The sequence below is a fragment of the Daphnia pulicaria genome, chromosome 1 (genome assembly GCF_021234035.1).
Source record: "Daphnia pulicaria isolate SC F1-1A chromosome 1, SC_F0-13Bv2, whole genome shotgun sequence".
Taxonomy (NCBI): domain Eukaryota; kingdom Metazoa; phylum Arthropoda; class Branchiopoda; order Diplostraca; family Daphniidae; genus Daphnia; species Daphnia pulicaria.
The window spans coordinates 41,009,774-41,036,358 of NC_060913.1; the positions used below are offsets into that span (position 1 = coordinate 41,009,774).

The window sequence follows — 26,585 nt, forward strand, 5'->3', positions numbered from 1 at the left end:
AGAAAAAGTTGAAAACAAAAAAGGCTGAGTTGCCGAGTTTTCTCTTTTAATTGCTAATGAGGGCAATTATGACTAATCGCGAAACGCTGTCATTGAAACCATTTCGATTTAGTTTTTCGAACGTGCTTGACTGGTCTGGTAGTGGTGTATCGCCTAACTTTGAGAACAAAATACTTACGTTTTACAAGGATACAAAATCATTTTTCGATGAAAAATGTGTGTGACATCAATTTAACATTAACTCTATGAACATTCCAGACCAGGGCGCGTGTGTCATATTCTTTTTTAGTGTGTGTGTGTGTAAAGACTTGCATGGGAGTACCTCGTGGTCTGGTTTTTTTCCCTCCATTTTGTGTGAGCATCATTTTCATCGAGAAAAGATGTCTATACCAGCCAAAAGAATAACCCAGTGAGTCTTCTTTTTTTATTTGCCAAGCCTCTCTTTCTTACTGCTCGACATGAACACGTGAAATGTACTCTAGCCTTGATAATAACACACGCTGGTGGCGGTGTGTATGTTTGACTGCTGCTCGTATAGCCAAACGCATGCGAAATGTCGATCAACTTGATATAATACCGGCATGTTGTGTGTGTGTATGTTTCTCAACCCATTTTTTTCTTCCTCTTCTTATGCTCTTTGTATATTTTCATTTTGCAGTTCTTACGCAGCAAACAGACAAGAGAAATGCTGCGTTGAACCTCTTGGCGTGTTTGCATGTTTCCCGCACAACAAGGAGGAGAAGAATAGTCGCAGCAGCCGACCAACCAACCAAACATGGCGGCTGACCTTTTATTCCTGACCCTCTCAGCTGCGGCTTCTGACTAATAAAAACACAAAAGAAAAAGTAGGTCCCCATTCCTCCCATAGTAATAGTAGTAGACTTGGAAATGGAATTGAAATTCAGTTAAGTTTTTGATCGCTTCGTATCAATAGAGAGTGAACCGTGATGCTATCACTTGTTTGTCTCTATTGGTTGGGTTTGAAAGGTGGTCAACCTATGATGGTCTTCAATTGGGTGGATGAAGAGGGTGGATCTAAAAAAGGTTTTTTTCTTTTTGGTCGAGGGGTTTGACACCTCGGATGACGAATTGGTTTAGCCATTAAATCGTCTTGAAAAGGGCGAAGAGGAACAAGTCGAACATCTTTGTGTTGATGGAAAAAAATGGGAATCCTGATTTTCAATCGAATTCTTTTTCTCATTTTCTCTGGTCTGTCTGCGCCTCTTGTCGTCGCCCTCATCTGCTCAGCTTTGTTGCTTTGGCCTCTCATCCTGCCCAATCAATCAAACAACTCTCTCTATCTGCTGTTTGGTAGTGAGAGTTCTATACTGCTGGCTCTTGTTCCTCTCTCTCATTTCATTCCACCGTCTCTTGATACGCTCGATTTGATATAGGAATCAACGACACAGAAAACCGTTATAGCTTTTTTGAATAATCATACAGATGCAGACGGTGTATTTTGTTTGTTTGGTTTTTTGTTTTTTAAAGAAACAAAAAAAAATTGGTTGTCAGTTTGTTGGTTTCATCATCTAGATTTTTCGTGTTTCATTTTGGTTTTTTCTCTTTTTTGGGGAAGATGTAAAAAGGGCTCAGGAGGAGATGTACAAAAGGTGCGCTTCATTCTCTTATTTTTCTCACATGTGCTACGTTTCTTTTTACCCTTTTCATTTTTTTTTCATGAAATTCAACGCAAATTTTCCATCCGTTTGAAAAAAGGTCGAAATTAAGTTTTAAAAAAATAATAAATGAAACGAAATGAAATCAGAAAAATCATTGCAATGAATACTATCTCGCTTGATGATAATACATAATAATACCGGCTTGGATGTTTTGTTATACATTACATCATAATACAACATACATCATGATACATATACGGTACATAATGTGAGTTTTTTGTTTGTATATAAGAGAAGTAAGAGAAGATAATATCAGTTTATATACAAGTTGTAAAAACACAGGGGTATACGAAAGGGAAAAAGAAATATTTTTTATTTAAACCGAAAAATATTTTTTTTATTTATTTTTTTAACTTTTTTTTAAATTTCGTCTTTGTGTGAGTGTCAAATAGTTGAATAACATCATCGGCGGATTTAAACCAACACACATACACACGCAAATATATAGAAGGAATGTTCATTCTCTCTTTAATCTCTTTAGTTATAGTGAGCCAATCGTAAATCGTGAAATGTTTTACAAAGATTTTTTTTCTCAACTTTTTTTACGCGCGAACGATTGCAAATGTGTCAACTGTTCACCGTTCGTGGTGTGTATTTTCTTGTGATATAAATGAATAATATCTCGTCTGGTGTGATTTCGGGGGTGGGAGTATTTGGTTACGTTATTTTAACGCAATCGCACAAAATAAAATATTTTTAAAGCGCACACAGGGCAGTCGGTTAGAAAAGAAAACGAAACAAAATGTGACAAAAATGAATAGCGACATAATTTTGATAGTGCGGGAAGTGAAACGGAAAAACAAAACTCTTTGCCTCAAATGATTTCTTGATTTTTGAATCAAGAAATCATTTTGTTAATTCAATAAGTTGGTTATTCAAACACAAAAGGGAGGTGAAGACCGGTTGGATTCTCTTCGCTTGGTGATTCTTTCGGTGATGGATGTATAGTACGTGCACACATGGATTATCAACATTGTTTGATCAACAACAAACTTTTACATCACATCTCTCTGCGTGAAATCTCTAAAAAAAAGAGATTGCGACAATTGATATCTTTATCTATTGTTATTAGCCAGTTAAAAGGAGATTTTTTTTCTCTTTTTGTTTTTATCGTCATCTTAGGGTAGTACAAGTTTGAGTGTTTTTGAGTGGGTGAATTTTGTTTGTCGTAAAATTTCGAAAAGATAAAAGGAGGAGCTTAGAAAAAAAAGAGGAAAGGTGAACCCCAAAAGACTAGGATTGTTTTTTGTTCTTTTCTATTTTACATGCAAGTTAAAATTAAAATTAAAAAAGTGTTGATCGTATAGGTTTGATTTATCTGGGAATCTCTCTGCATGTTAATCGATTTCAAACAGATTGAACCGATCGTTATTATTATTTTTTTTTCAGCTAAATGTTGTTGTTTTCTCAGGAAAGTAATACCGGTATAAATTAATAAATAAGAACCCTAAACCAGAAATAAAGGAGGTTTTTTGCAAAACTTTTTTTTAGGAATCTCATTGCTATGTGTGTGTGTGTGTGATGTTTTTTTCCCCTTTCAAATTGTTTTCCCGGAGGGAAGGGAGGCAATGGTTAGAACAGGATCGGGTGTGTCTGTGTGTGTGTGCGGAATTTTATTTTTAGATTTGGGATTAGACGAGGAAATTAGTGAATGGGTCGAGCTGTTTTTTTTAATATTATATATTTATATATTGTTTTCTTGATGTTGTAGTTGATTTTTTTTTTGTTTGGGTGCGTGGATGAAAAATTGAAAAGAAAAAATTATTTTCTGAGAAAAATAATGGTAATAATAATAATAATAAAAAAAAAGTAAAAACAGACAGGAAAAATGATCGAATATTTGTTGGGATTAGAGAGGCGTAGGCGGTGATTCGCTCTTTGAGGGTGCGCCGCCACTGGCGTTGCTCTCGGAATCGGTGACGGGCGATGGAGCCGAGGGTGAAGTGCACGAAAGTGTCGGCTCTGGCGGAATGAGTCCCTCCTTCATTCGTTTCTTTTGCTTCATCCGCCTGTTTTGGAACCAGATCTTGACCTGAGTCTCGTTGAGTTGCAGGGCGGCCGCGATCTCGATCCGCCTCGCCCTCGTCAGGTATTTGTTGAAGTGGAACTCTTTCTCCAACTCGGTCAGCTGTTTGGTGGTAAAATTGGTCCGGCCCGTGTTGTTGGCACCGCCGAGTCCTCCCAGACCGCCGACGCCTCCGTTGCCACCGTTACCTCCGTTGTTACCACCTCCGCCTGGACTCCCAACTCCTCCACCGCCTCCGAGGCCTCCTAAACCGGGCAAACCGCCGCCCATTCCACCCCCGAGTCCGCCGACTCCGTTGCCACAATTCGGACTGCTACCTCCGAATCCGTACTCTGGTCTAGGAGCTGCTTGATAGAAAGAAAAACGGGAGAAAAGAAACAAACAAATCAATCAATGGCCGGCCAGTCCCTTCGTTTGTAGGTGTTGAGAGCTAGCAAATATAGCACACGCAGGATAGATTGAGAAGAAGAAGAAGGAATATGAAAATACAATGTGTTGTGTGTGTGTGTGTGTGTATAAGCTTAGTAGCGATAGAGATTGAGTGAGTCCTATATTCCTTCTATATAGCACCAAAAACGGAATATACATTATTCAGCGTCAATTTGTAATCGAATTGAAGCATCTGGCGTCATCACCAACGGACAATGATCAATGGTTCTTTGGCTGATTAAAAATCACCTTGCCGGACGTTTTGATAATTGTTTTTTTTTTTTTTCTTTTCTTATTTTCGAAAACAATTTGAAGAAATTTTCTCCGATTATAATTTTTTCTGATTGAAAACGGGAACGAATGGGAGAAGAGAACCAACATTAAAAGGTTTTCTTTTTAAATTCTCGTCATCCTCTAGAGACTTTTAGGACTAGGAGAGAGAGAAAATCTATTTGACTGCGTTAGATTTGGAGGGTGGCAGCAGTAGGGAAGTAGTGCGCTTGCGTAATATCGCCGACGATGGAACGGAAAAGATTCTTCTTGTTTTGTTTAGTTGTTTTCCCTCCGCGAGGTAGAGTGAAACCCGACGTTACAACATGAAGGATGAGTCCCGCGAGAGCCGAAAAGAGATAGCATTCCTTACCCATTTCCTTCCTTCCTTCCGTCCTTCTCTTTGCTTACAACGGCCAAAACAACATGAGATCAACAGAGAGATCCCCCTCTCTCTGTCTCTCTCTCGGGTGATGATGTTGTTTGGAGGACAGCAAGAGGCAACAAGTCGCCACATCTATTTTTCCTTTTCAATTTCCCTTTAGTCGTCGTCTTTGCACCACCAAAAGTTTGTCGCTTTTTATATGGAAGAGTTTTGGAGAGGGCCTATAAGAAGTAGCATTTCCACTTAGATCGTTAGTGAAGGATCGATGTGTACTCTATAGCCGCACTTATCGTTCATTTGGGTCCGCATTGAACTTTCCTTTTGCAGTTGTCTAGCGCCTTGAAAGTTTATAGATAAAAGAATTCGATTAAATCGAATGAGAGTCGAATTGACTGCGCAACTCGATGGGTATTGTATTAGGCCATCACAGCAGTGTAGTAGAGAAGCCGATCCTGTCGGGGTCTTTAAGGGCCTGGTTGTCAAAAAAATGTAACCGCAAAAGGGAAATGAAGTCGTCATAGTGAACATTTCGGGCCTAAACTGTGAGGGGCGATCTGGTTTCTTGTTTGTACGAGTGGCGTCACGGACGTCGTCATTGACGACGGATGCGCAACGAGCTGCTTCTTTTTTTCTGTTTGCATAGCGGCGTCAAATTTTTTTTTCTTACACCCTCGGTTAAAAATTTTCTGCTCGTTTCTATGTGCACAGCAAGACCAGGGACGTCTCCATTGACTTTTCTCTCTCCCCCCTCTCGTATTTTTCGTGTTTGCTTGTTGTGGCCAGCTCGTGCTGCTCCTGTTAAAAGATGTTCCTCTTTTTTTTTGTTTGTTCCGTGTTTTAAAAACAAATCTCCCCACCGACAAGAAAAAATCAGGAAAAACAGCGCCGAATGTTTGACCGGAACGTCACAGCTGCGCCACACATAATATTAAGTCAGAGGCCTATAACTTTTGCGGATCTGCAGCTGAACTCTCCCAAAATAAAAGGGCGAAATCTGTTCAAGCTGTTCCAACAATGACGGAATTGTTTGATATATATAATAAGAACTTTGGCAACTTGCGAGTTCTTGTTTTATTTTTATTATTCCCCCCCCCCCCCCCCCCCCCCCCAGTTGTGGACTGGAACCTTTTTTTAATGCACAAACTTTGTCTGGGTTTTTGTGTATGTGTAGCCGGACTAGCCTACGGTCGCAAAAGGAGTTTGTGTTACCCCCAAAAAAAAAAAGATGAAAATGGAAATGAATTTGAATACAAAATGCAAAGAAGCTGCCTTTTTTGTTGGTCGATGGGATAGAGGAGACACACACACACGAGTATATACGTATATGCAAAGTGGGTGGATCGAATCCCCTCCTGTATATGTGTGCGTGTGCTGCTGCGTCTTTTCTTTGATGCCGGTGATGGATCTTTTTCTTTTCCTCCTTTTCTCTGGGAGATATTTTTCTTCCCCTAGTTGACTTGGACTTGAAAAAAAAAATCATAGAAAAAGAGTTTTTCTCTCTACCGTCAGTCTGTAAAAAGGAATTAAACACAGCCCCAAAAGAAGAAGAAGAGGAAAAAAAACTAAATTCTGAAATGAAATTCAAGATCACAGGGGGTCGCGGGTCGCTCGGTACATTGGGTATAATATCTTTACCGCGCCACCGTTGGGGCTCGTCTTCTTTTCTTTTCTACATATTTAAAATCAGGTGGGTTTTTATTTCTATAATTTTCGTTTTACTAATGTGGGTTTTTTTTCTTCTTCTTCGCCATCAGTGGAATTTTGATTAAATTTTTTTTTTGTCTTGTTTGGGAAAGTTTAAATTAGAATTTTGTCTGGGGGAGTTGACGATATTTTTCAAGATTTTTTTTTTTCTGTGTCCATCTTCTTTAGAGTTTTTACACTTTCCAAAAGAGAGCTGGACGTTATTGTCGCCCTGGCCAACTGGCAATCGGCCTAATACCATCAACCGTAGATCAAAATTTGTGTGTGTTTCTCTCTTCCTTTTGGTCTTTCTGAGTTTTTTCTGAGAAACGCGACGAAAATGGCGAAGGAGAAAAAATGGAACGGAATGCGGTGGAATTGTGTGTCAAACTTCACATGACACAACATAGTAGAAAAAAAAAGCTCTTTAAAATTCTATTCTCTCACACCATATGGTGTGCTTTATACCATAGCTTGTTATTCCATGATGTATTCGACGGTCTTCCACAATTTTTCTGTTTTTTTATTTTATTCCTCCCGAAAACAACCGACGGCCAGTTATTGCGTCCACCGCAAGAACTTTCCCAGCCATGTGAAATTTGTCTGGGCCGATGTGTATAGTATTATAGACTGTATATACCTTGAGAATTTGGCTGCGCGCTAGAAAGTCGGCCGTCTTGATTCCGAATTACTTTTATATACGCAGTTGGACCTTAATTCTCTGGTGGCACAGTAGACGAGCGACTATCTCGTTTCCCTTCGCGGTTGAAGAGCGAAGGAAATGGGCCTACCAGTTCGAACTAGCCCGATAAGAGATAAGAGAAACACGGTCCGTCCTTCTTCTTTTTTTTTAACATTTTTAGCTGGAAAACAAGGTTACCTATATGTCGTAGTAGTAGCAGCAGCAGCCAACCTCCTAAATACTAGTATCGCTTTATCTATTTTGGTTTTGTCCCTTATTCCTTTTTTCTTCTTTCTAGCGTATGTGTTGGGCGACTCCTTGGGACAGGTTCCAAAATATCGGGAAGTCTTGACATATCTCTGAGTCTCGACGAACCCATCGAGGTATGCCCTCGTACTCGTATACGCACGTCGAATGCGAAGAATGTGCCAGTGTGTAAATATCGTCCAAAAGCTGCTGCTGCTGCTGCTCTTTTACAAGCACAAACGGGATTGATCTTTGCAGCACACACACAGAGAACTGGGCTGGGCTGGAATAATAAATACGGGCTCGTGTTACGTCGAGGTCAAATGTTTGGACGAGAAAATCCTGGATTTTTTCTCTTTGGACAGAGGAACAACTGGAAAAACTTCCTGTTGAATCGTTTGTAGACGAGAAAGCTTTTTTTCTTTTTTGATTTATTGACTAGCTTGTGTTTGGTTGCTCCCAACAGGCGATATGTCTCCTGAAAGCTCTGAGCTGCTCTGTTTTGTGTTGAGATGTGATGAATAATGGCGGCCATCGAGAACTGGTTTTGCGGCTTGTCACACTACTAAACTGTGGACTTGTACAACAACATTGGCCGGCCAAAGGTGTGTGTGTGTGTGTGTGTCCCTAATCGCAGGCAAAACGATCGATTAGGCCTCGTCGAAAAATGCTCTTGTCGTCTCTACACAATGTTTTCTACTGTTTCCTTCTGGCCCACACACGAAGTGGAAGATCATTAATAACCTCTCGTCTGAAGAGGTGCTCGTGAGAGGGGGGGGGGGTTTGAGCAGCCACCCAAAAGAATGAGAAAGGAAAAAAGAAATATAGCTGCAGCTGAGTGGGGACAGTGTTGTGTCTTTTTATGATAAACCCAAAAGTGGCGACTGTTGTCGACGTGATTTATGATCGGCGGCCGCCAGCACCTCTTGGTTTTCTTAAAGGCTCGTTTTTCTCTACCAAAGAGAGAGAGGGCTGGCCAAAACGGGCCAATGCTGGACCAGTCGGTGGCTTTTTCTAGGCCTACGCACAACGGTAGTGAGCGGCTGCCGTGATTAATGATCTTCTCGTACCCCTTATCTCTCTCTCATTGATTCGAAGAAAAAGAGGATGGAAGAATGTCCAACATGAGTCCAACAAGCGTTTACCTTGTTGTTGGAAGAAAGCTCGACTGTGCTGGTTGGCTAGACGCGGCTCTCCATTCAAAATCGTTTTCTGAAAGAGAGGAGAGCGGCCGTTTTTCTTTATTTTTACGACCGGCCTACAGGGACCGATTGGCGGCTTCCTCATCTTTCGACTTTTTGATTTCCTTTTGGGCGGCCAACGTTTCTAGGCGATCATGACTACCGCCGACCGCACCCATTTTTCCTTAAATGATTCGAATCTAGAGCTCTACCCTCCTTCTTTTTAGTCTGAACTAGTTAACTCGACTAGAATCAAATGATCCTAAAGGTCTGGTTCATTTTGACCGTCGGGGTCGTTGAAAACTCTGAATGATAGGCCTCGAATAAAAGTTGATGGCATTCAAAGAAATGATAGGCCTAGTGAGATTTCTGGCTGGGAATAACAAATGGATGCAATGATTGAATGGATTTTAAAAAGAAACGTACCAGGTTTGGGTACATTCCGTTTGACTTGCATCCATTTGTAGGTGGGAACGTTGGACTGCTGTTGTTGCTGGACGGGGTGGTTGAGATTGGGCTGGACTCCTCCGCCGTTGCCTCCGCCGCCACTTGCACCACTTTGCCCCTGGAGTTGATTGTGATGCTGGCCGGGGTGCTGGGCAGCGGCCGCGGCCGCCGCTCCCAGTCCAACCAGGTTGAGCATGCCGTTGACCTGGCATTGATCTCGCAGCGATGGCCCGCCGACGCCGACGCCGTACGGTCCCACCGAGGAGCCGAAATGGCCAGCCGCCGCGGCGGCTGGATGGGTGACGCGGGCTCCGTACTGGGTCACGTCCGGGTAGCCGTAACCTGCCGTGGCTCCCGTGGGAATGGCGACGGCCGCCGCCGATAGGCCGTTGATTCCGACGGTGCCGTCCACCACGACGCCATGACCCGTCATGGCCGGATGGACTTGATGGTGCCCGTGGTGCACAGAGTGGTGATGGTGTGGGTGTCCGTGATGACTCTGGTGATGAACCTGGTGGTGTTGTTGTTGTTGCTGATGGTGGTGATGTTGTTGTTGCTGCTGTTGCTGTTGTTGCTGTTGTATTCCGTGCTGGTGCTGGGCGTGGTGGTGCTGTTGCTGTTGCTGTTGCTGCTGGTGCAATTGCTGATGATGTTGTTGCTGCTGCTGCTGCTGGTTGGGCGAACCGTGGTGCTGGCCGGAATAATCCGTTTGGTAGGCACTGCTGTTACCGACGGACACTGAAGATATCGAATGCTGGCCCATGCCCGTCCCCACGCTGTGCGGGCTCAGGTGGTAGGAGGCGGCGGCGGCTGTGGCGGCGGCAGCGGCCGCTGCAGCTGCGGCCGCCGTGGCGTATCCGTTGGCGTCCAAATTGGTGTAGGAGAGGCCGTTTCCCGAGCCTCCGCCGACGTCTCCCGACTGGAGCAAACCGGAATTTGTGTGCTGATCGTGCGGAGTCAGCGGTGGCGTCCGCGGATCGGGCGTCTGCTGCTGCTGGTGGCTCAGGTAGTGCGGCGGGCCGACGGAGCCCAAAACACTGCCGCCCGTCGGGCCGCTCGATTCCGGGGTCGAGGCCTGGCCCGACGAACCTCCGCCGCTGTTTGAACTGACGGATCCGCTTCCGTAGACTCCTCCGTAGACGGATCCGGCCAAATCTGTCGCGTAGTTTGACGCTGATCCGTAACCGACGCCGACGCCTCCGTCACCGTTGCAAACACCGTAAAGAACGTTGGCGTTCATCTTTTTTGTTTTTGTTTTTTGTTTCTTGTCTTTTAATTTTTAATTTTTCCAAATTCAAAAAAAGGAAACCCAAAATTCCAATTTTGTTTTTGTCCACTTTTGATCGAGTTCTCGTCTCAATGACGTAACATCATCTGTCGTCCTGACACTGTAAATTCGGAGTCACTCACTTTTGGGCTGCACCAATGACGACACTGCTCACTTCATATAGAAACCGAAATTGTTGACTGGGGCAAACTGGGGGGAAATGAAACAAATCAAAAAGAAATTGGCTTTTTCACTGCGAAACTTTGGATGTTGAACGACGGCCACGACACGGGCAACAACAAGATTGAAGTAGCGGTGGTGGTGGGATGGTTAGTCCGATGGTCGGGCTCATCGCACTCTCTAGAAGAAGCGAATCTTCATCTGATTTTGTTGCCAAAAAGACGCAACTTGTGTGTGTGTGTTTGTGCAATTGTTGCCTTTTTGAATTGAATTAAAATGTTTCGTCAGTTTGAAGCGGATGGCATAGGGTTAGAAAACAAACAAAAATAGTTGGCGGAACTCTAGTCAAGTCTCTCTATCTCGTGGCTCTGTACGTGTTACACTACGACGACCGAGTACTAGATGCCAACAGCCGTGATGGGCCAGGCCAGCAGCCAGTATTTTTTTGTTTCTTCTTTATCTTTTTTCCTTCGGTGGGGAAATGGGGTGGGTGTTTGGTTGTTACTGCAGTGCGAGGCGGGCAGGAACACGGGCAAACTCGGCTCTCTACACACATGCACACACACAACACACACACGGGTGGATGTGTATAATGGTAGAGAGAAAGGAGGCCTGCCTACTGGCTCGACTCGCCAGAGGACCTCCCCTCCGAGTCACGTGACTAGCGCCAGCCGACCAATTGGGTCGCCGATTGGGAGCTGCTCGCGAGCAACGCCTCAATTTCCTTCCCTCCTTGACAAGCTCGAGTGTGTCTGTGTGCGTCTCTATACAGCACATGAGAGACTATGGCCGCACCGAGCGTACCGCCCTGTCGTGGAGTAGTTCTTCTCTCCTACGCCGCGCGGGACTATGGTGCATCGCACGATGGTTTATATCTTTTTTTTTTTATTTTCTAAGGGACTCGCTATGATTACAAGAAGCGAAACACCGTGACGAGAAAAGAGAAAGACTAGGAACATTTTTCTCCATTTTGGTTTTTTTTTTTTTCGAAGAAGAAAAAGTGGATTGATGTTTCTATCTGTTTATATTTTTCTGGAATTGTTTAGTAAACGGCCGATGCAAAATATTTGAAAGATAAAAGGTCGTTGAGAAGGAAGCGTGAATTTTTATTTTTGATTTGAATTATCAACTGGAGAGCAATGTCGGTGAAAATGTTTGATGTTTTCTATTATATGCGGAAAAGCAGTCAGCAGACACACAGAGAGAGATGGAATATAAATGTTACAAATCATGCCTAAACGTTTGTGAAATAGATCATGATGATCGCTCTGGCGACTGCTGGGGTTTTTCCGACACGTTAATGACAGAGGGCTGGGTGGTGGCACGATGGATGGGCCATTGCGACGAGTTATTGATGCTCTCGCGCTGCGCTCTCTCTCTGCTCCGCTCCCATAAAAGGTGGCCCGAGCCACTGCGGTCTTGGTGGCCGGCTTATATAGCCAACACACACACACACACACACTGAGGAGGAAGAAGATATGAGAGCCTTGCTGTGTGTGTGCAAGGCCGAAAATGACATGTCGCACATTTTTTTTTTTTCTTTTTGATATTTGATTTGTTGGAATTTGAAATTTGGAATTTTTGAATTGCAGGTTGTGTGGCGTCATTGCGAGGTACACGGAAGAGCTGTCAGTCAACTCGGCCAGCCTTTTCCATTACAAGTGAGCGTCGTGGTGGTTTTCATCAATGGGGAAATGACGACGACGTGGAATGGAGAAATCATCTCTTGGGGAGCTGCCGGTTTTGCAGGCGAAAATCTCAGGTAAGACAACAAGACAAACAGCCACTCGCTTGGCCGGTAGAGATGATGATGATGATGTGTTTGGACGTGGACTGGTGTCATTTCACACGCCACCTGTGAGTCGTCTTTTGTTTTGTGGGCCATTGCCTTATTCCGTGAGTCGTGAACGGATGAATGGAGATGAGTTTGGACAGCACAAGGAAGAAGAAGAATATTTTCTCGCTCCTTTTTTCTTTCTTACTAATGGCCAGGAAGACTGGGGCTACTGCCGGACTGGAGAGAGAATATCTTTTTTCTTTAAGGCTGTGTGTCTATTTAGGTCTTGTGTGTGTAGTGTGGTTTTGTCTTTTGTTGTTTCTGTTTTTGGGGTTGTGTGTGGTTATCCACGACACGCATCGGTCCAAGTTGAGGGCGCTCTGCTCTGGGGGAGTTTGATCTGCCCTGTCGATTGTGTCAACTCGTTGCGGGGGCCAGCGACGATTTTCGTCCTCTGCTGGAAAGAGAGAAACAAACAATAATAACAAGGCGAAGAAGAAGAAGACCAAATTTTTTAACTTTTCCTGGTTGGAGTTGGTCGGTTTCGATTTCATATCACATGACACGACCGTGTGAGAACGACAGAGACGGACACGAGGCCGTTTCACTTTGATCCCCCACCACCCTCACGCTACGTGGATATTTATAGCATTCGACTTTTGACTTTTGAATCTTTGACTTTTCAAATTGATCCGCGTTATTTGCGGTTTGGAAATTGAGGAGATTTCTTTGAGATTTTGTTGATTTTGGCTAAAAATCGGAAGTTGCAGTTTGGCATGTCCAATGACATAGATGGGGGGGGGGGGGAGATGTCTGTTGTGACAGTATAGGAAACGTGTCCAGGAAGAAGGGAAAGATGCCAAGTTGACACTCTTTTATATAGACACGCGAGAAAATGAAAAGAAGAAGAGAATCAAAACTCTTGTGTTGTCTCTCCAACAGTTTTGGAGTGGACTTGACTGGAGTAGGCCCCCACACAACTACCTGGAGAGGTGGACGAGAGAGATCACCAGTAGTTTTTGGGGCCTCTAAACTTGTGTCAATCATTTTGACTCTGAAAGAGAGACGAGTGGCGGGGGGGGGGGATGATGGGTCACAATAGAGGAGGAAGAACAACAACAACAAACACACACACACGTCGAGGCTACTGAACTGTCATAACAGTATCTTTATACGTGTCTGCTTTTGTTGTTAGTTACCCAGTCAATAGAATTTTACCGTTTTGAATTTGAAATTGACGGACTGGTGGGTGGGGGGTTGGAATGCGCTATGCTGCTGCTGCTGCTTTTGTTTCCAGGCTGCGCGTTTCACACAATTGGGGCATGTCTGGGGTTTTGCATTTTTATTAGGTTTTGTTTGATTATTATTTCCCATCGGTCAAATTCCGTTTTGTGTTTTTTTATTCGAGCCGATATGAGAATAATGCGGTTTGGCGTTAATTTCGGTTCATTGATTTGATTTGGTCGAATGTTTTTTTTGTTTTTTTGTTTGCGGCCGTGTCGTGAGGGAGAGCGAGCGCCCACCGGTGTGGCCGAATTTGTTGTGTTATCTAATCTTATCGGTATCGGCCGACGACCGTGTATAATTTTGTGGATCATAACGCTCGTACTCGTATCAAATGTGATATGACAACTGACATCTCCTGCTGGGAGGTGGATCCTCCAGCAAAAAGTGAAGGGGGATGCTCTCTCTCTCTCTCTCACCTGTCGGACGTGACAATGACAGTCAAACTGGTCTTCCTATTCACCATCGTTTTAGATTCTCTGCTCTTTTTCCCCCCTTTTTCTGGAGGGGGGAAAACGATTGCAACGAGAGACTGACAGTTAGCCAGCTCCTAGAGTATGCACATACACCACTGTTGTTGTTGTTGTTGTTGTCAAATATGGGAGAGACAGTTTCATCGTCGTGGCTGCTCACCCCTATCTCTTTTATATCGAGCCAATGTACGTCAGAAAGAGAGGAGCTGTTGGAAGACCTCCTGGAGCGAATAACTGGAAGCCAAAGATTTTTCAAAACGTTTGAGATTTATGCTTTGCAGATTTCCCCTTTTAAGGGTTGGTGGGTTTATTCCGGATGATATCGATTTCTTAATTCATTTTCTGTCTTTTTTTTTTTCTTTATATCAGTAGAAAAATTATTAGTATGCCCCTTGTTGCGATGTGGTAGTAGTTATGCTACTAAATCACACTGCGCAGTACTCTATATATTTTAATCAAACATTGGTCCGGCTTTTCTCTCTCTCTCTCTTCAGATTGCTGTACAGCGCTGTACTTATTTACTCGATTTTGATCAATGCCCGTCTCGCATGACGTGTCGGCTCTATCGTGTCCAACATGAGCCCCCACCCTCCCCTCTCTCTCTCTTCTTCCGTCCTCCTTTTTTCTCTGCTCAAGGAATGCCAGCGCCCACCTCTGCGGCCCCCGGAACATTTACGGGCTGATGGAAGAAAAATAAAAAATAAAAGTCCCAAAAACTCTATTCGTCGTACTAAGCACTAAGCGAAATGTTGAAATACGTTACCAATACAACAACAAAAAAATTGAGGGCAAATAATAAAAGAAGGAAAAAGTAAGACGGACGGAAAATGGATAAGACACGGAAAGCGGAGAGAAAGAGAGAAAAAACAGACTGACGTAGAGAGTAAGAAGTTTTTTATTTAGAAAACTGTTTCCTGGAAAAAAAAATATGTGAAACGTAACAGACACAGAAATAAAGGGAAAAGTTTTCTCGTGTACGTGTGCAATCCCGTGCTTGTTGTTGTTGTCTATAGATATTCTTATATATAGAGCTAAGGTTTTCCGTGTGTGTCGCACGAGCTCTCTCTCTCTCTCTCTCTCTGCGTGTTGCAACAACTATATGAAGGAACAAGGACGGGTCGAAGAAGAGGGACCGTCTTTATTTTGAAGGTTTATAATGCACGCATTGGTTGGCCGGGAAAATAAAAGGAACTTTTTTTTTTGTTTGTTTTATTTTTGGGGATTTTTCTTACAGGAAGGAGAGGGGGGCCTCTGTTGATTGATTTGACCCGTGTTTTACTGATGGTTAACTTTAGTACAAGACAAAAAAGAAAAGTCGTCGAGATAAGAAGTTACTCGTTTCTTTTTATACGACGACGACGATCGTTGGTTGCGAGAGTTTCTTTTTTAACTTTAAAAAAAACTTTTTTGACTCGTTTATTTTCCGGTTGATTTCTTGGCTTTTTTGTTTTTAAACGAAACGACGGATAACTTGTGCAACGAGCGGTCCGGTTGTCCGAAATAATCGATCATCGGCTCGCCCCTGTTGTTGTTGTTGTTGCTGCTCAGTTTTTCTTTCGTCTTTGCTCGAGTCGATATCTCGGGTCCGGCAATCGCTACAAAAATGCATCGCTCGTGTGGGCTTTCGACTGTTTGGTATAAATTGTTTGATTTCAATATGGCCATCAGATTGTGGAAATCTCTTGTAGCTCGCAAAACGGGTTGGAAGCTTTGGTTTCCTGAATTTTTGCCGAGAGTAGGCTGGACATGGACGATCGTTTCGATGGAACAGAAGAATGAAGAAACAAAACCAAAAAGTTGAATTTTTTTTTGGGTGCGGTGAGCCGCCAAATGGCCAAAAAGTCCGTCAGATTTTTTGGGGAGGAATCAGACAGGCACGCGACTCTTTTTGCGGATGGTCCAGAGCCGGTTGAGATGAAAAGGATTTTTCTTTTTTTAAAAAATTAAGAAAATAAAAAATCTTTTATATTCAAGTTTGAAAAAGACCAGCTGCAAATTCGAATCTTTTTTTGGTGGGGGTTTCTTCAATTGTATTTAGAATACCGATGGATATATACCAAAGTAGGCGTGGACCTTGAATACCAATCAAGACCCATCGTACCGACAGTTAACAGTCCTCAAAATGTTGACCCCCTTTTTTTTCTCTCTTCAAAATTGTTTCTTGTTCCTTAAATGGCCATCAGGAGCCTCCGCCCACAACTGGATGGCCGAGCTCTGCGCTTCTCCCCCGGCCTCCTAGTAACAAAATCAGCAGACGCAGTTTACCGGATCGTCTTTCTTCATATTGTCTTATGAAGATAAAAATGTCCGCCTTTATTTCTTCGACATTTTGTCTTGGTGCCTGGACACGAGCCTCTTTCCGACTATTTTTGAAATAACAAGTGGTGGCGTCGTCGCCCGTTTATTTTCTGATGACTTGATTTCAGACTATTCAAACTCTCGCGGGCAAGTTTGGAGTCTAGAAATGAATGTCACTTCCTATACCGTCACTCCGTCAGTCGTCTTCTCTTGAATGTATATAAAGTTCTCTTTTTGGCTTTTTTGGCTTTTGTGCTCTGCTGTGACGTCGTCGCTTCGCATCGTTCCATCATTTTGTGGCCCACCGCTGACATTTTTTCCGGGGGGGTTTGTGTGAAGGCAAAAGGACGAGGAGAAGGAGGAGGATTTGACGGCTGGGATTCTTTTTCCAACTCTTGTGTCTAGTTTGAAATAAATAATAATAAAAAACGAACCCGAAAAATAAAATAAAAAAGTTGGCGGGAGAATTTCGGGTGTCCCTTTCTATATATCGTGTTGGGTTACGTGTGCGTACTGCCCTACCGGTTTATGACACAGGTGTAATGAAGTGAATTGGCCAGGAGTGGAAGGGGGTGGGGGGGGGATTTACTACCTTGTTACTACCACTACGCAGTTGCTCCTGTGTCGTAAAAAAAAAAAGAAAAGACAAAAAAAGGACCTCCCTCGCCATCTCTACTCCGGCCGTTACCAATAATCGATTGATTGCCGCCCTGCTTTATTAGTTGTGTGCAATTGCGATTAACACGGACCCAGCACGGTGGGACAAACACCCAAAGCCGGGAATGTCAACTCACAGACTGAGATGGTGTGTTTGTGTGTCTGGTAGGTAGGCAGGTAGGGTTAGGTGGGGCGTGATTGGTCTCTAATCCACACACACACATATCCGGCAATGTGGGGAAAAAAAAGTATGCCCTTACACCCAGCCAGTCGGCCTAAACAGCAAATAGACTTAACTGTCTGTAAAGTATACCGTCGACTATTATTAGAATAGGTTGACCCAAAGATGACGCGGTGTGGCAGGGGATAAAAAAATAAAAATAAAAAAAGGGAAGCTGTGGGGGGTGGTCTGGGTTTGTTAAGCCTGGAAATCCCAGTCAGAGGTTTTTGTATAGTGTATAGGATTAAATGGCTTTGACGAGTCAGCTCGTGCCTACCAACATCTTTATTGGATTACAAACCAGATTGACATGCAAGTAGCTCAATGGTAGGAGAAGATTGCCAAACATAGACGGGAGGTCTACACACACAAAGTACCTCTATACTTTCCGATGGTCAGTAAACAAGTAGGACTGACTGTCAAAAATAAATTTCAAGAATTGAAATCTTTATTTAAAAAAATAAGTAACAGGTTTATAATGCAGAGTGTTCCTCTTTTGACTATATTTGACTGACTGTCTCCGCCCTTTTTTATCTTCTTCTTTTCCTTATCTCTATCTCTGATGGTCCCCTATCAGTCAAATGTCAGTTTTGTGATGAGCGAGTGTGTGCCATCGCTCACTAACCAACTCGACTCGTGCTCTCCCTTGATAATGTCTAGCCCCGCAAAGACACACGCGGACAAACGAACGTGTATACGCTTGAAGTGACTAGTTGTTGTTGTTGTTGTTGTTTGAGGAATCAATCATTAACTTGTGGGTGTGAATCTTACTCGTTACTTATTATCTCTCTCTCTTGTCTCTCACGTTTGACTGGCTCGATTCGCCTTTTTTTTTTATTTGTTTGAATCGTTCGCTTTCAACCAACGAGGTACTTTGGCGAGTTTTCCATCGATTTCCGGACGAGATTTTTGTTTTATTTTTGGGTGGGGGAGGAATTGAGACGTTATTATTTGAGCTCTTGGCTGCAGGTGCCGAGTGCAATAGGGGATGAAAGGGGGGAGGAGGTTTGCATGTGTGATGAGTCCTCTCTTGATTCTTTTTTCTACATATTTTGTGGGAACGATGTGACTGAAACACGCGCTCGAGCAGGGACCGTGTAATAGTCGTGGAGGGTCCTCGTAATATTTTCTCTTATGTAGAAATGAAATGGGTTAGAATAAATATCTATCTGTAGTCAATTTCCTTTCTCCCCCCCCCCCTCCATGTTTATAGATATTGGACACACTGCCCGGAGTAGTAGTAGCAGCTCTGCTACACCGTAGAGAGTGTAGTAATAGTAGTCGTAGTACTACTACTACCACCATATAGAGTTTTGAGGGGAGGTGAGGTCGATCGGGCCTGGCTTTTGCGGCGTAATTGCCATTCGCCGGTCATATTCGTGCCGAGCAGCAACTGCACGCAAAGCTTTTTTCTTTTTCTCTCTCTCTTTTTCCAAGGGGGATGGAAGCACGGGCCAGCAGTATATATATATATACACATACAAGTCATGGCTGGGCAGGTTTTCTTTTTGAATTGCAGGAGGCTAGAGAGAGAACGAACGGCGTGTTGTTCCATCGAACTGGACGTCGTTCGTATTTTTTTTTTTTTTTATTCCATTTGGGTGCTCTTCTTTTTCCCTCACTATCCGACTAAGCTCGTCTATAGGAGCTACACGCAATGTGTGTGTCTTGTGTGAGCGCACCTAACCCCCCCCCCTACATGTGCACCAGCAAACCCCCCTGTCCGTTGCAACACGCACGGCACTGCTCGGCACGGTACCTCTCCTACTTTTTTGTACTATTTTATATTGCCAGTGAAACGAGCGAGTGTCTTTTCTCTCTCTCTTTTTGTTTTATTTTGGGGAAAATTTTCTGATATGCCAATCACACACGACCGTAGTTGGGAGGGCTAGTATGACGGGGGGGGGGATTATATAACGGGGTGTGATGGCGGAGAGAGAGAAGGGGGGAGATTTTGGGAGAGCGTGTGTATACAATAAATAGAATATACGGTACTCTTGTGGACGGACTGGTGTGCTGGTGGTAATTAACACGATTGTTGATCCCGTTGGATGTTTGCCCGAAACTGGAGGCGATGAATGGCGGGTGATGCGAAGACTAAAAGGTTGAAATAAATGGGCGCCATTTCTGGTATGGGGGGGAACAAAATTGTGCGCATTATCTTTCGTGAACGAAAAGTACCGCGTTTGTTTTGTTTGTTTGTCTGTCTGGAGAAGAAGGTCGCATTGTTGTTTCGTGTGTCTTTTTGGGAAAGAGAAAAATAAGAAAGAAGAAATTGGTGTGGGATTTTGTGTTTTATTCCTTCGCTGTTTTTTTCTCTGTCGTCGTAATTGCTCCTCCTGGTTGGCTGCCTTTCGGTCGTGTATAGCGTGCGGTATATAATAACTAGCGGATCTTGTTGTCTAGAGAAAAATGTGCGTAGCGGGGCTCTTTTTCTTTTTTTCTATTTTACCTCGTCGAAAAATGTTGAAGACAAAAGTAGTGCGTTTTTGCTCGCCCATTTCTTTATTATTTCTCTCTCGTAATTTTTTCAGTTTTTTTGTTCTTTCCTTTTTTTTGGTATTTTTCCTTCCTTCCTTCCTTGGATATATTCCCTTTCTCTGTGTGTGTGTGTACGTATGTCTGGTGTGTTCACGTTAGAAGTTAAAGAGAAGAAGAAGAAGAGAGAGAGAGAGAGCCGTATATATATATTCGAGCTGATCCATCACCCGTCCGTGACGTCTGGCAGCGCGGCCAATATCGAAATCGCTAGCATACCCTAGCATACTTTTGGGCCTCGCCCGCCGCCTCTCCTCGCCCTCTTCTTCTTCTCCTCTATCCTCGGAGTAGTAGTATTATTATTATTATTATATATATAGTATAGTATATGCTGTATATATATAAATGTATATTTCCCTTTTGTGTCTGCTTGTACATGAGATCCCCCCCCCCCATCTCTGTGCCGCCCTTCTAGATGACCAAAAAAAAAATCTTTCAAACAAGAATGAAAACAATCGCGCAAGTTTTTTCGGTTAGAATCCAGGTGAGGCACGGATTCGAGCTGGAAGAGTTTTTCTTTTTTTTCCCCAACTGGACAAACCTGGAAAAATGAAACGAGATTTACAGCTGTGTGTGTTGTGTGTGTGTTTTGTGAGAGAGGTTGTTGGCTTTTTTTTGGGGATGTTCCAAGATGGTGAGGATGATGATGTAATCTGCAGACACTCGACAAAAACACCTGTGTTTGAAAAGAACACGGGATGGAAAAAAGCTCAAACAGTCTTTTTGTGTTGTGTTATTTCCGAGATTGATTTCTTATTATGCTCGTCTCTGATTGGGGGGTGGAGTTGTTTTTATTCATTTTTTGCCACTCTGGCATGGATCTTAAAAGAGTCTAAATGGATTTACATTTACCGAATGAGCCCCAAAGCGACTGGGAGAATTTTTTCTTTTCTTTTGTGTGGGGAGAATTTTCGGTTTTTGGCATTCGAACTTTTTGTTTGTTTGTTTTTTTATTATTTCTTTTATATTAACAGCAATGAAACTTTTTTGCACTGAAACTTTGGCCGACCTTATGTCTAGTAGTAGCCCCCACTTTCTTCTCTCTATCTCTCGAAAGGAAAAAGAGATGAATCAGGCAGTCAGCCAGGAGGCGAAGGAGTAAATTAGGAGGAGTAGGAGGCGATTGTTGTGTGCTGCTGCTGCTGCTCCTGGTTTTCTTTTCTTGCCGGCCCATCGAAAAAGAGTTGCTCTGCAAAAGGGGCAACTTTTGTGACGTAATGGATTGCTCTGTTGATTTGAGCCGAGAGAAGAAGAAGAGGAAAGACAGTTGGCAACGCCTTGGCAACGATAGTCAATGGACAAAACACATACGAAAGAGTCGAAAAACATCAAATCTAACCAAAAGATGTTTGTCGTCGCCATTATATACCAACTGGCTAGGATAAAAGAAAGAAAAAAAAAGCTTATGATGTTTGGGTGGTTGTCTCTCTATTGTTTTTTTTTGTTTGAGAAAGAAAAATGCCGCCGCCGTGACGGTCATCAATCGCCAGAAAACGAGCCGGGGTTATTGTATAATCTACGTGTGTGTGTGTGTCTGTGTGTGTGTACTTTATTGTTATTACTTGTTTCTGGTGAATGATGGGCTTTTTTTTTTCGGTGCGTTCAGAAACAAGAAGAAAACACACACACACACACACACTTAAATATAATTTTTTTGTTGGTCGGAGATGTGTTCAACAACAAAGTTTGCAGGTTTTCATTCCGATGGACTCGACCGAGATTTTCTCTTTTTTTTTCGTGCGGAGGGACTTTTCGGGGACTCCTCCGCATCGCAGACGCGCGCACACACGACTTGTGGTGCCTGCGTTACTTCTATACACCATCACGCATTAAGAAGGGCCAGAAGAAGCGAGGGCTTTGATTAAATAGCAATCGCTCATTCTTTCCTCTCTCTCATTTCTTTTTTGGAAAATCTCTGATTTAGTCTCGTCTAATCATACAGCGCCGTAATCAGTATCTAAAGGTATACGCTGTAGAAATGAAAACAACCACGTGTGTTCTATGTTTTTATTCACTTTTTGTTTTTGTCGTTTTTTGTTTTTGCTGTTTCCGAGAAATTTTTTACCTTCAACATTTAAATCGAAAATTTTGGGCGAATAATATTTTTTTTTAAATAACCCGAATGAATTAAATTTTTTGGCGAAAAAAAATTATTTTGAATTTTATATGAGAAAAGGGTGTCGTTCGTTGCGCCCATTTCTCAAGTTGAAATTGTACTACGCGAGGACCCATTTTGATATGTTGCGACTGTTTTATCATTGAGCTGCTTGCCTGCTGGGCTTTGTCGGCTGGTGGGGGGGGGGGGGAGTCGGGCGGGAAGGAGTCATTTTCATAAATTACACTCAACTGTAACTTATTTTGAAAAAATTTTCCTTCCTCCGTCCTTGTTGTTGTTGTTGTTGTTGTTTTCTCTCCACCACGACCGGTCGCATGAAAAATGGAATAAAAAACTTTCGTGTTGCGACTTATATTCTCTTTTCTTTTCTTTGATGATGAGCTTTTTGGGGTTCGTCGCCATTGCGGTCGTCTATGCCCACAAGGAAATTGTGTGTGTGTGTGGATCCCATCCGCACACAAAACAACTCCGACGACTGGCGCTTATATCCAAAGGAGAAACGAGAACATACGGCGCAGGGGCCTCTTATTGCGCTCGGATGGATGTCATTATGTAGTTGGTCGGAGCGTTGCTGAACACAGGGTTCCATTTATTCCGTCTCTATTCTTTCTTTCCCTTTTACGGTTTCTTTTTTCTTTTCTCTCGGACCAGTAGGGCGGCCAAGAGGAATATCTTGTGTGTAGCCTCGACCAAGCAGTTTTTTTTTTTTTTTTTGGAACAATGCACACGCTGGAAGAGCTGCAACAAGATAGGCTGGTGGTCCGCAACGAATAAGAAAACAGGAATTCGGATTGGTCGGCTGGACGAGTCCGTTCGAATCTTTTAAATGGATTCTGAATTTTATTTTTCTCCGTAGAGTGAGAAGGTATATGAATTAGTTAACCAAAAACCAACAAAAAAGGAAATGAGAGAAACAGCAGATGAAAAAGGAACAACCGCTGGATGCTCCGATTCTGTTGTGTCGGTCGACCTAGTCGAAATGTACTACCCCCGCTTGGCCTCGTTGCGCGCTGCTGCTTTGGCTGTCTGCATGTGTTTGTCTACTCTTTCTCTCTGTACTCTTTTACTCTGTGCACAGCGTACAAACTTGTGGGAGAGAGAAAGAGAGAGAGAGAGAACTATGGGCCGGCGCGATGAAGCCGGATGCTAATCTTCATTGACAGATAATTTTGATGGATCGACAACCTCGTTCCGGCAGCGCTTGAAGAGCGCGCACACACAGACACACACACACACACGGCCACGTTTTGGTGCAGTAGAGAAAAAAATACAAACCATCGAGTCCTGTATGGTATAACTGTAAAGAAAAGGAAAAAAAAAAACGAAATAACTTTGTATATGTTCATCTACGCCATTGGAAAACCTTCGAGCTTTTTTCTTCCCATGGTTTTCAGCCAGTTTGAAGTTTTTTTCTTTTCTTTCTCCTTTGGTTCGTTGTTTAGTACACCCCGTTTTCTTGATCAAGGGGTTTCGCCTGCTCTGCCTTTTGCCTCGCCTATTCGTACGTATAATTAGGGACGGCGAGTCAAATTGCCGCGACGACGTTACTATTATTATAATATCCTTTATTTTTTAAATTCTCTGGGCTTTACAACAACACTCCCCTCTCTGTGTGGAAAATTCAAAAAAAAAATGGGAAATTTTTGTGTTTTTTTCTTTTATTATTATTATTCCTGCGTTCTTTTGTGTTGTTGCACGGCCGCCGCCAGTGTCCAATGGCGATCCAGGGCCTGGGCAAGCGAAGGAGTGGCCCCCGCTTCGGTGTATATGTTTTTTTTCTTTTCCTACCATATAATTGGATGCGCAGCGCATACGCACACACAGAAACACACACAAGAGAGAGAGCATAACAGGCCTCTCTTGTCCGACTCTTGTGTGTGCGCTAGACAACAGAGAAAACAACATCCATCTTTCTCATTTTTTTATTTTCTTCTTCTTATTTCTTGATAATATTCTTCTTATATGTTGTTGCTGCCCCCCTGCTGGTATTGTGCTGCTGGTCAAATACCGTGTGGCCGTTCCTTATTTATTTTCAAATTCCTCAACCCGTATGGAAATTCAAAATGGCCGATTTTTTTTTTTTTGAACCTTAGTTGTTGGTTGTTTTAATTTCTTTTTTTTCCCGATTGCCCAACTTTTTCCTTAATGAAAAATTCATTCATTCGTGTTTTGTGTGTGTGTGTGCGTTAGTTGAGCGAGTTGTGTCATCTCTTATTCGTTTTTTTCTTTCTTTGACGGGGTGACGACGACCGACCTATTTCTCGACTCATCCATCAGCCAACCCGTTGCATAATGCCGAGCTCAACATGAAATGGAGTTTTTTTTTCTCCTCCTTCTTCTTCTTTTGCTTCTAAATGAAAAATAATTACAAATCGCTCGCGGAATTTCACGAAAGAGAAAATGGGGCCGACTCACGAAAAAGTTTGGCGCTCGAGGATTCGTTTTATTTATTTATTTCCATCTTGTTTTTTTTTTCGACGTTGATAATACCGTCACTTTGCGTGCCATTGTGCACCTGCAACTTGATAGAATTGTAAGATGACTTTTTTTTTTAAATATTTTATCCACCTTGTTCCATATCGAATTGATTTTGATTCAATTCCGGTCAAAGAAAGTTGTGAGATGCCGAGATAGAAAAGAAAAAAAAGGTTTGAATAAGTCGACGTCATATGCTAATAGGCTGTAGGTGGTGACGGATTCATTCCGCATCAATAAAAGATGATTACATTTTCATTTCCTTTGACTTTCAATTTTTCGTTTTTTTTCTCTCCCTACAATATTCATTGGCAATTTTGATTTTGGGCGGCATTATTTGATTTCGTCGAAAATCTGTTAGTTATTATTCGTCATCTAGCCAAGACACAACCGATGGCCGACAGATGCTGCTCCTGTACGTAGCGTAAATATGTGAAAGGGGAGAGGCTGTGGCCTCGCCCTGACGTTGTTTTTTGTTTGGGGAAAAAAAGATTGTCAGAGAGGAGAAGAGCTAAGCAGACCACCAAGCCTTTCAGCGAGAGAGACAAGAACAAAATAGGAATAATCAAAGACAGACAGTGACAAAGAGTTGTGTCCGGTTGTGTTTCAACTCGTTGTAATAAGAGTCTTAACAGACAGCCCTGTATAGATGTATATGCTATATATATATACGTTCAGTTACCATTGGTAGGCTGCTCTCGTCTAGCTTTTTGGCTGTTTCGTGTGTGTGTGTGTGTCAGGTTTGTGTCCGGCTGTAAAGAAACTTGGGGTCTAGCCAATCACTTCGGAGAAGAAAGTCAAACGATGTAGGTGTAGGATATCTTTTGGCTTACAGGAACGCGACAAAAGACGTTCAAAAAGAAAGAAAAGAAAGAAAGACATGCGATGCTTGTCTTGGCTTCCTCTCTCTCTGGTCGCTATCACCACCACGGCACCGATATCTCCCAAACAACTTTACTACTACGACTTCTACTCCCGGTGTGTCCTATAGTATTCCGTATATATATTTATTTATATGCTGCGTATATATAGAGAAGAGAAGATAGATAAGAGATAATAGAGTGTATGTCTCTTGTCCGGTTGAACGACTCCGGGCTCTCCTCCAAACACTTATCGTCCCTGCTGATTTAGCCCGTCGATATAGCTGTTAGGTTACTTCGGTTAGGCCTCCACCGAGTCGGAACAAAAAATGTCTCTTCTTCTTCTTCTTCTACTTCTTCCCTATTGGTGGCGTTGGAAAGCTCAACACAGACGGAGAGAAGCTTTAGATTCGTGCGGGGGTGAAACTTGTACATCCCACTCTTAAAGATTTTTTCCCTCCCTGGAGCATATAGATATTTTAGAAGGCACTGCGGCAGCCATTTGGGTTTTTTATTTTTTATTTCTTTCTATTTTTTGAGAGGGATATTTTATATTACCTCGCCGTCGTGAAAAACTTTATACTGTTCACATAGCGAAAAGTGTGTCTGTGTGTGTGTGTGTGTGGAGAAGGGGGGCAGAAGCAAAAGTGGGGGATGTGATGCCGGAGCAATGCAGCCGTTGCTCCGACTCATCCATCATCTTGGCCCGTCACTGGACTCGAGCAACAGCAAACGGCGCCCCCCTCTCTTTTTTTTTTTTTTTGTTCTCATACTTTTTCCGCTCTCTCTCTCTCTCTCTCTCTCTTTCTGTCTATTCGCTTTATAGCTCTCCTTTTTTTGGGGTTCTCTTTTTCTTTCATTCTTCTACATTTGCTGTTGTTGTTATTATTATTATTATTATTTTTTTTTATTAATATAGAGTTACGTTTAGATTTTTGGGATTGTATGCGGATGGATTTATCTCCATTGACCTTCTCTCTCTTTTTTGTCGCTATTGATTTGGCTTGTTATTTATATCAATATCGTACGCTTTTGCTGTTTTGACTTTTTGTAGGCCTAAATGTTGAGAAATGACAAAGCTTCTTTTAATTTTGAAAGATCTTTTTTGGCTTAATTGAATGTTGATGAATCGCTGCTTAATATGTCCGGTAGATTTCTTTTTTTTAAACATTGGCTATTATATACAACCCCATTGATTGAATCTATTTGGTCCCTAACACGGAAGGGGATACATGGAAACTCTTGAGTGGTTTATTGCCCTCTATTCATCTCGACCGTTTAAGCTTTTGTCAAATGCAATTTCATTAAAAGCGATTTGTGAGTGGGTGGATCACAAAAAAACTGAATGGAATCTCTCGCTCGCTCGCCGAGAATGAAATCTATGGGGGACCATAAAACGATCATTTCCGAGC

General features: G+C 42.8%; 1 protein-coding gene and 1 long non-coding RNA gene across 2 annotated transcripts in view; one reads left to right on the top strand and one right to left on the bottom strand.

Moving 5' to 3' along the window:
* Positions 1-1,761: 1,761 nt before the first annotated feature.
* On the bottom strand, positions 1,762-11,104 carry LOC124320313 (homeobox protein Hox-B1a-like). Its single transcript, XM_046783139.1, has 2 exons — positions 9,008-11,104; positions 1,762-4,049 (listed from the first exon to the last, which is right to left on the bottom strand). The coding sequence occupies exons 1-2, from the start codon at positions 10,266-10,268 to the stop codon at positions 3,529-3,531; spliced, it is 1,782 nt and encodes a 593-aa protein (XP_046639095.1). The 5' UTR covers positions 10,269-11,104; the 3' UTR covers positions 1,762-3,528.
* A 929-nt stretch (positions 11,105-12,033) lies between these two features.
* The window catches only part of LOC124320523, a 50,895-nt gene continuing 36,343 nt past the window's right edge, over positions 12,034-26,585 (top strand). The window contains exon 1 of the long non-coding RNA XR_006913966.1: positions 12,034-12,237. This is a non-coding gene — a long non-coding RNA (uncharacterized LOC124320523). The remainder of the gene's footprint in view (positions 12,238-26,585) is intronic.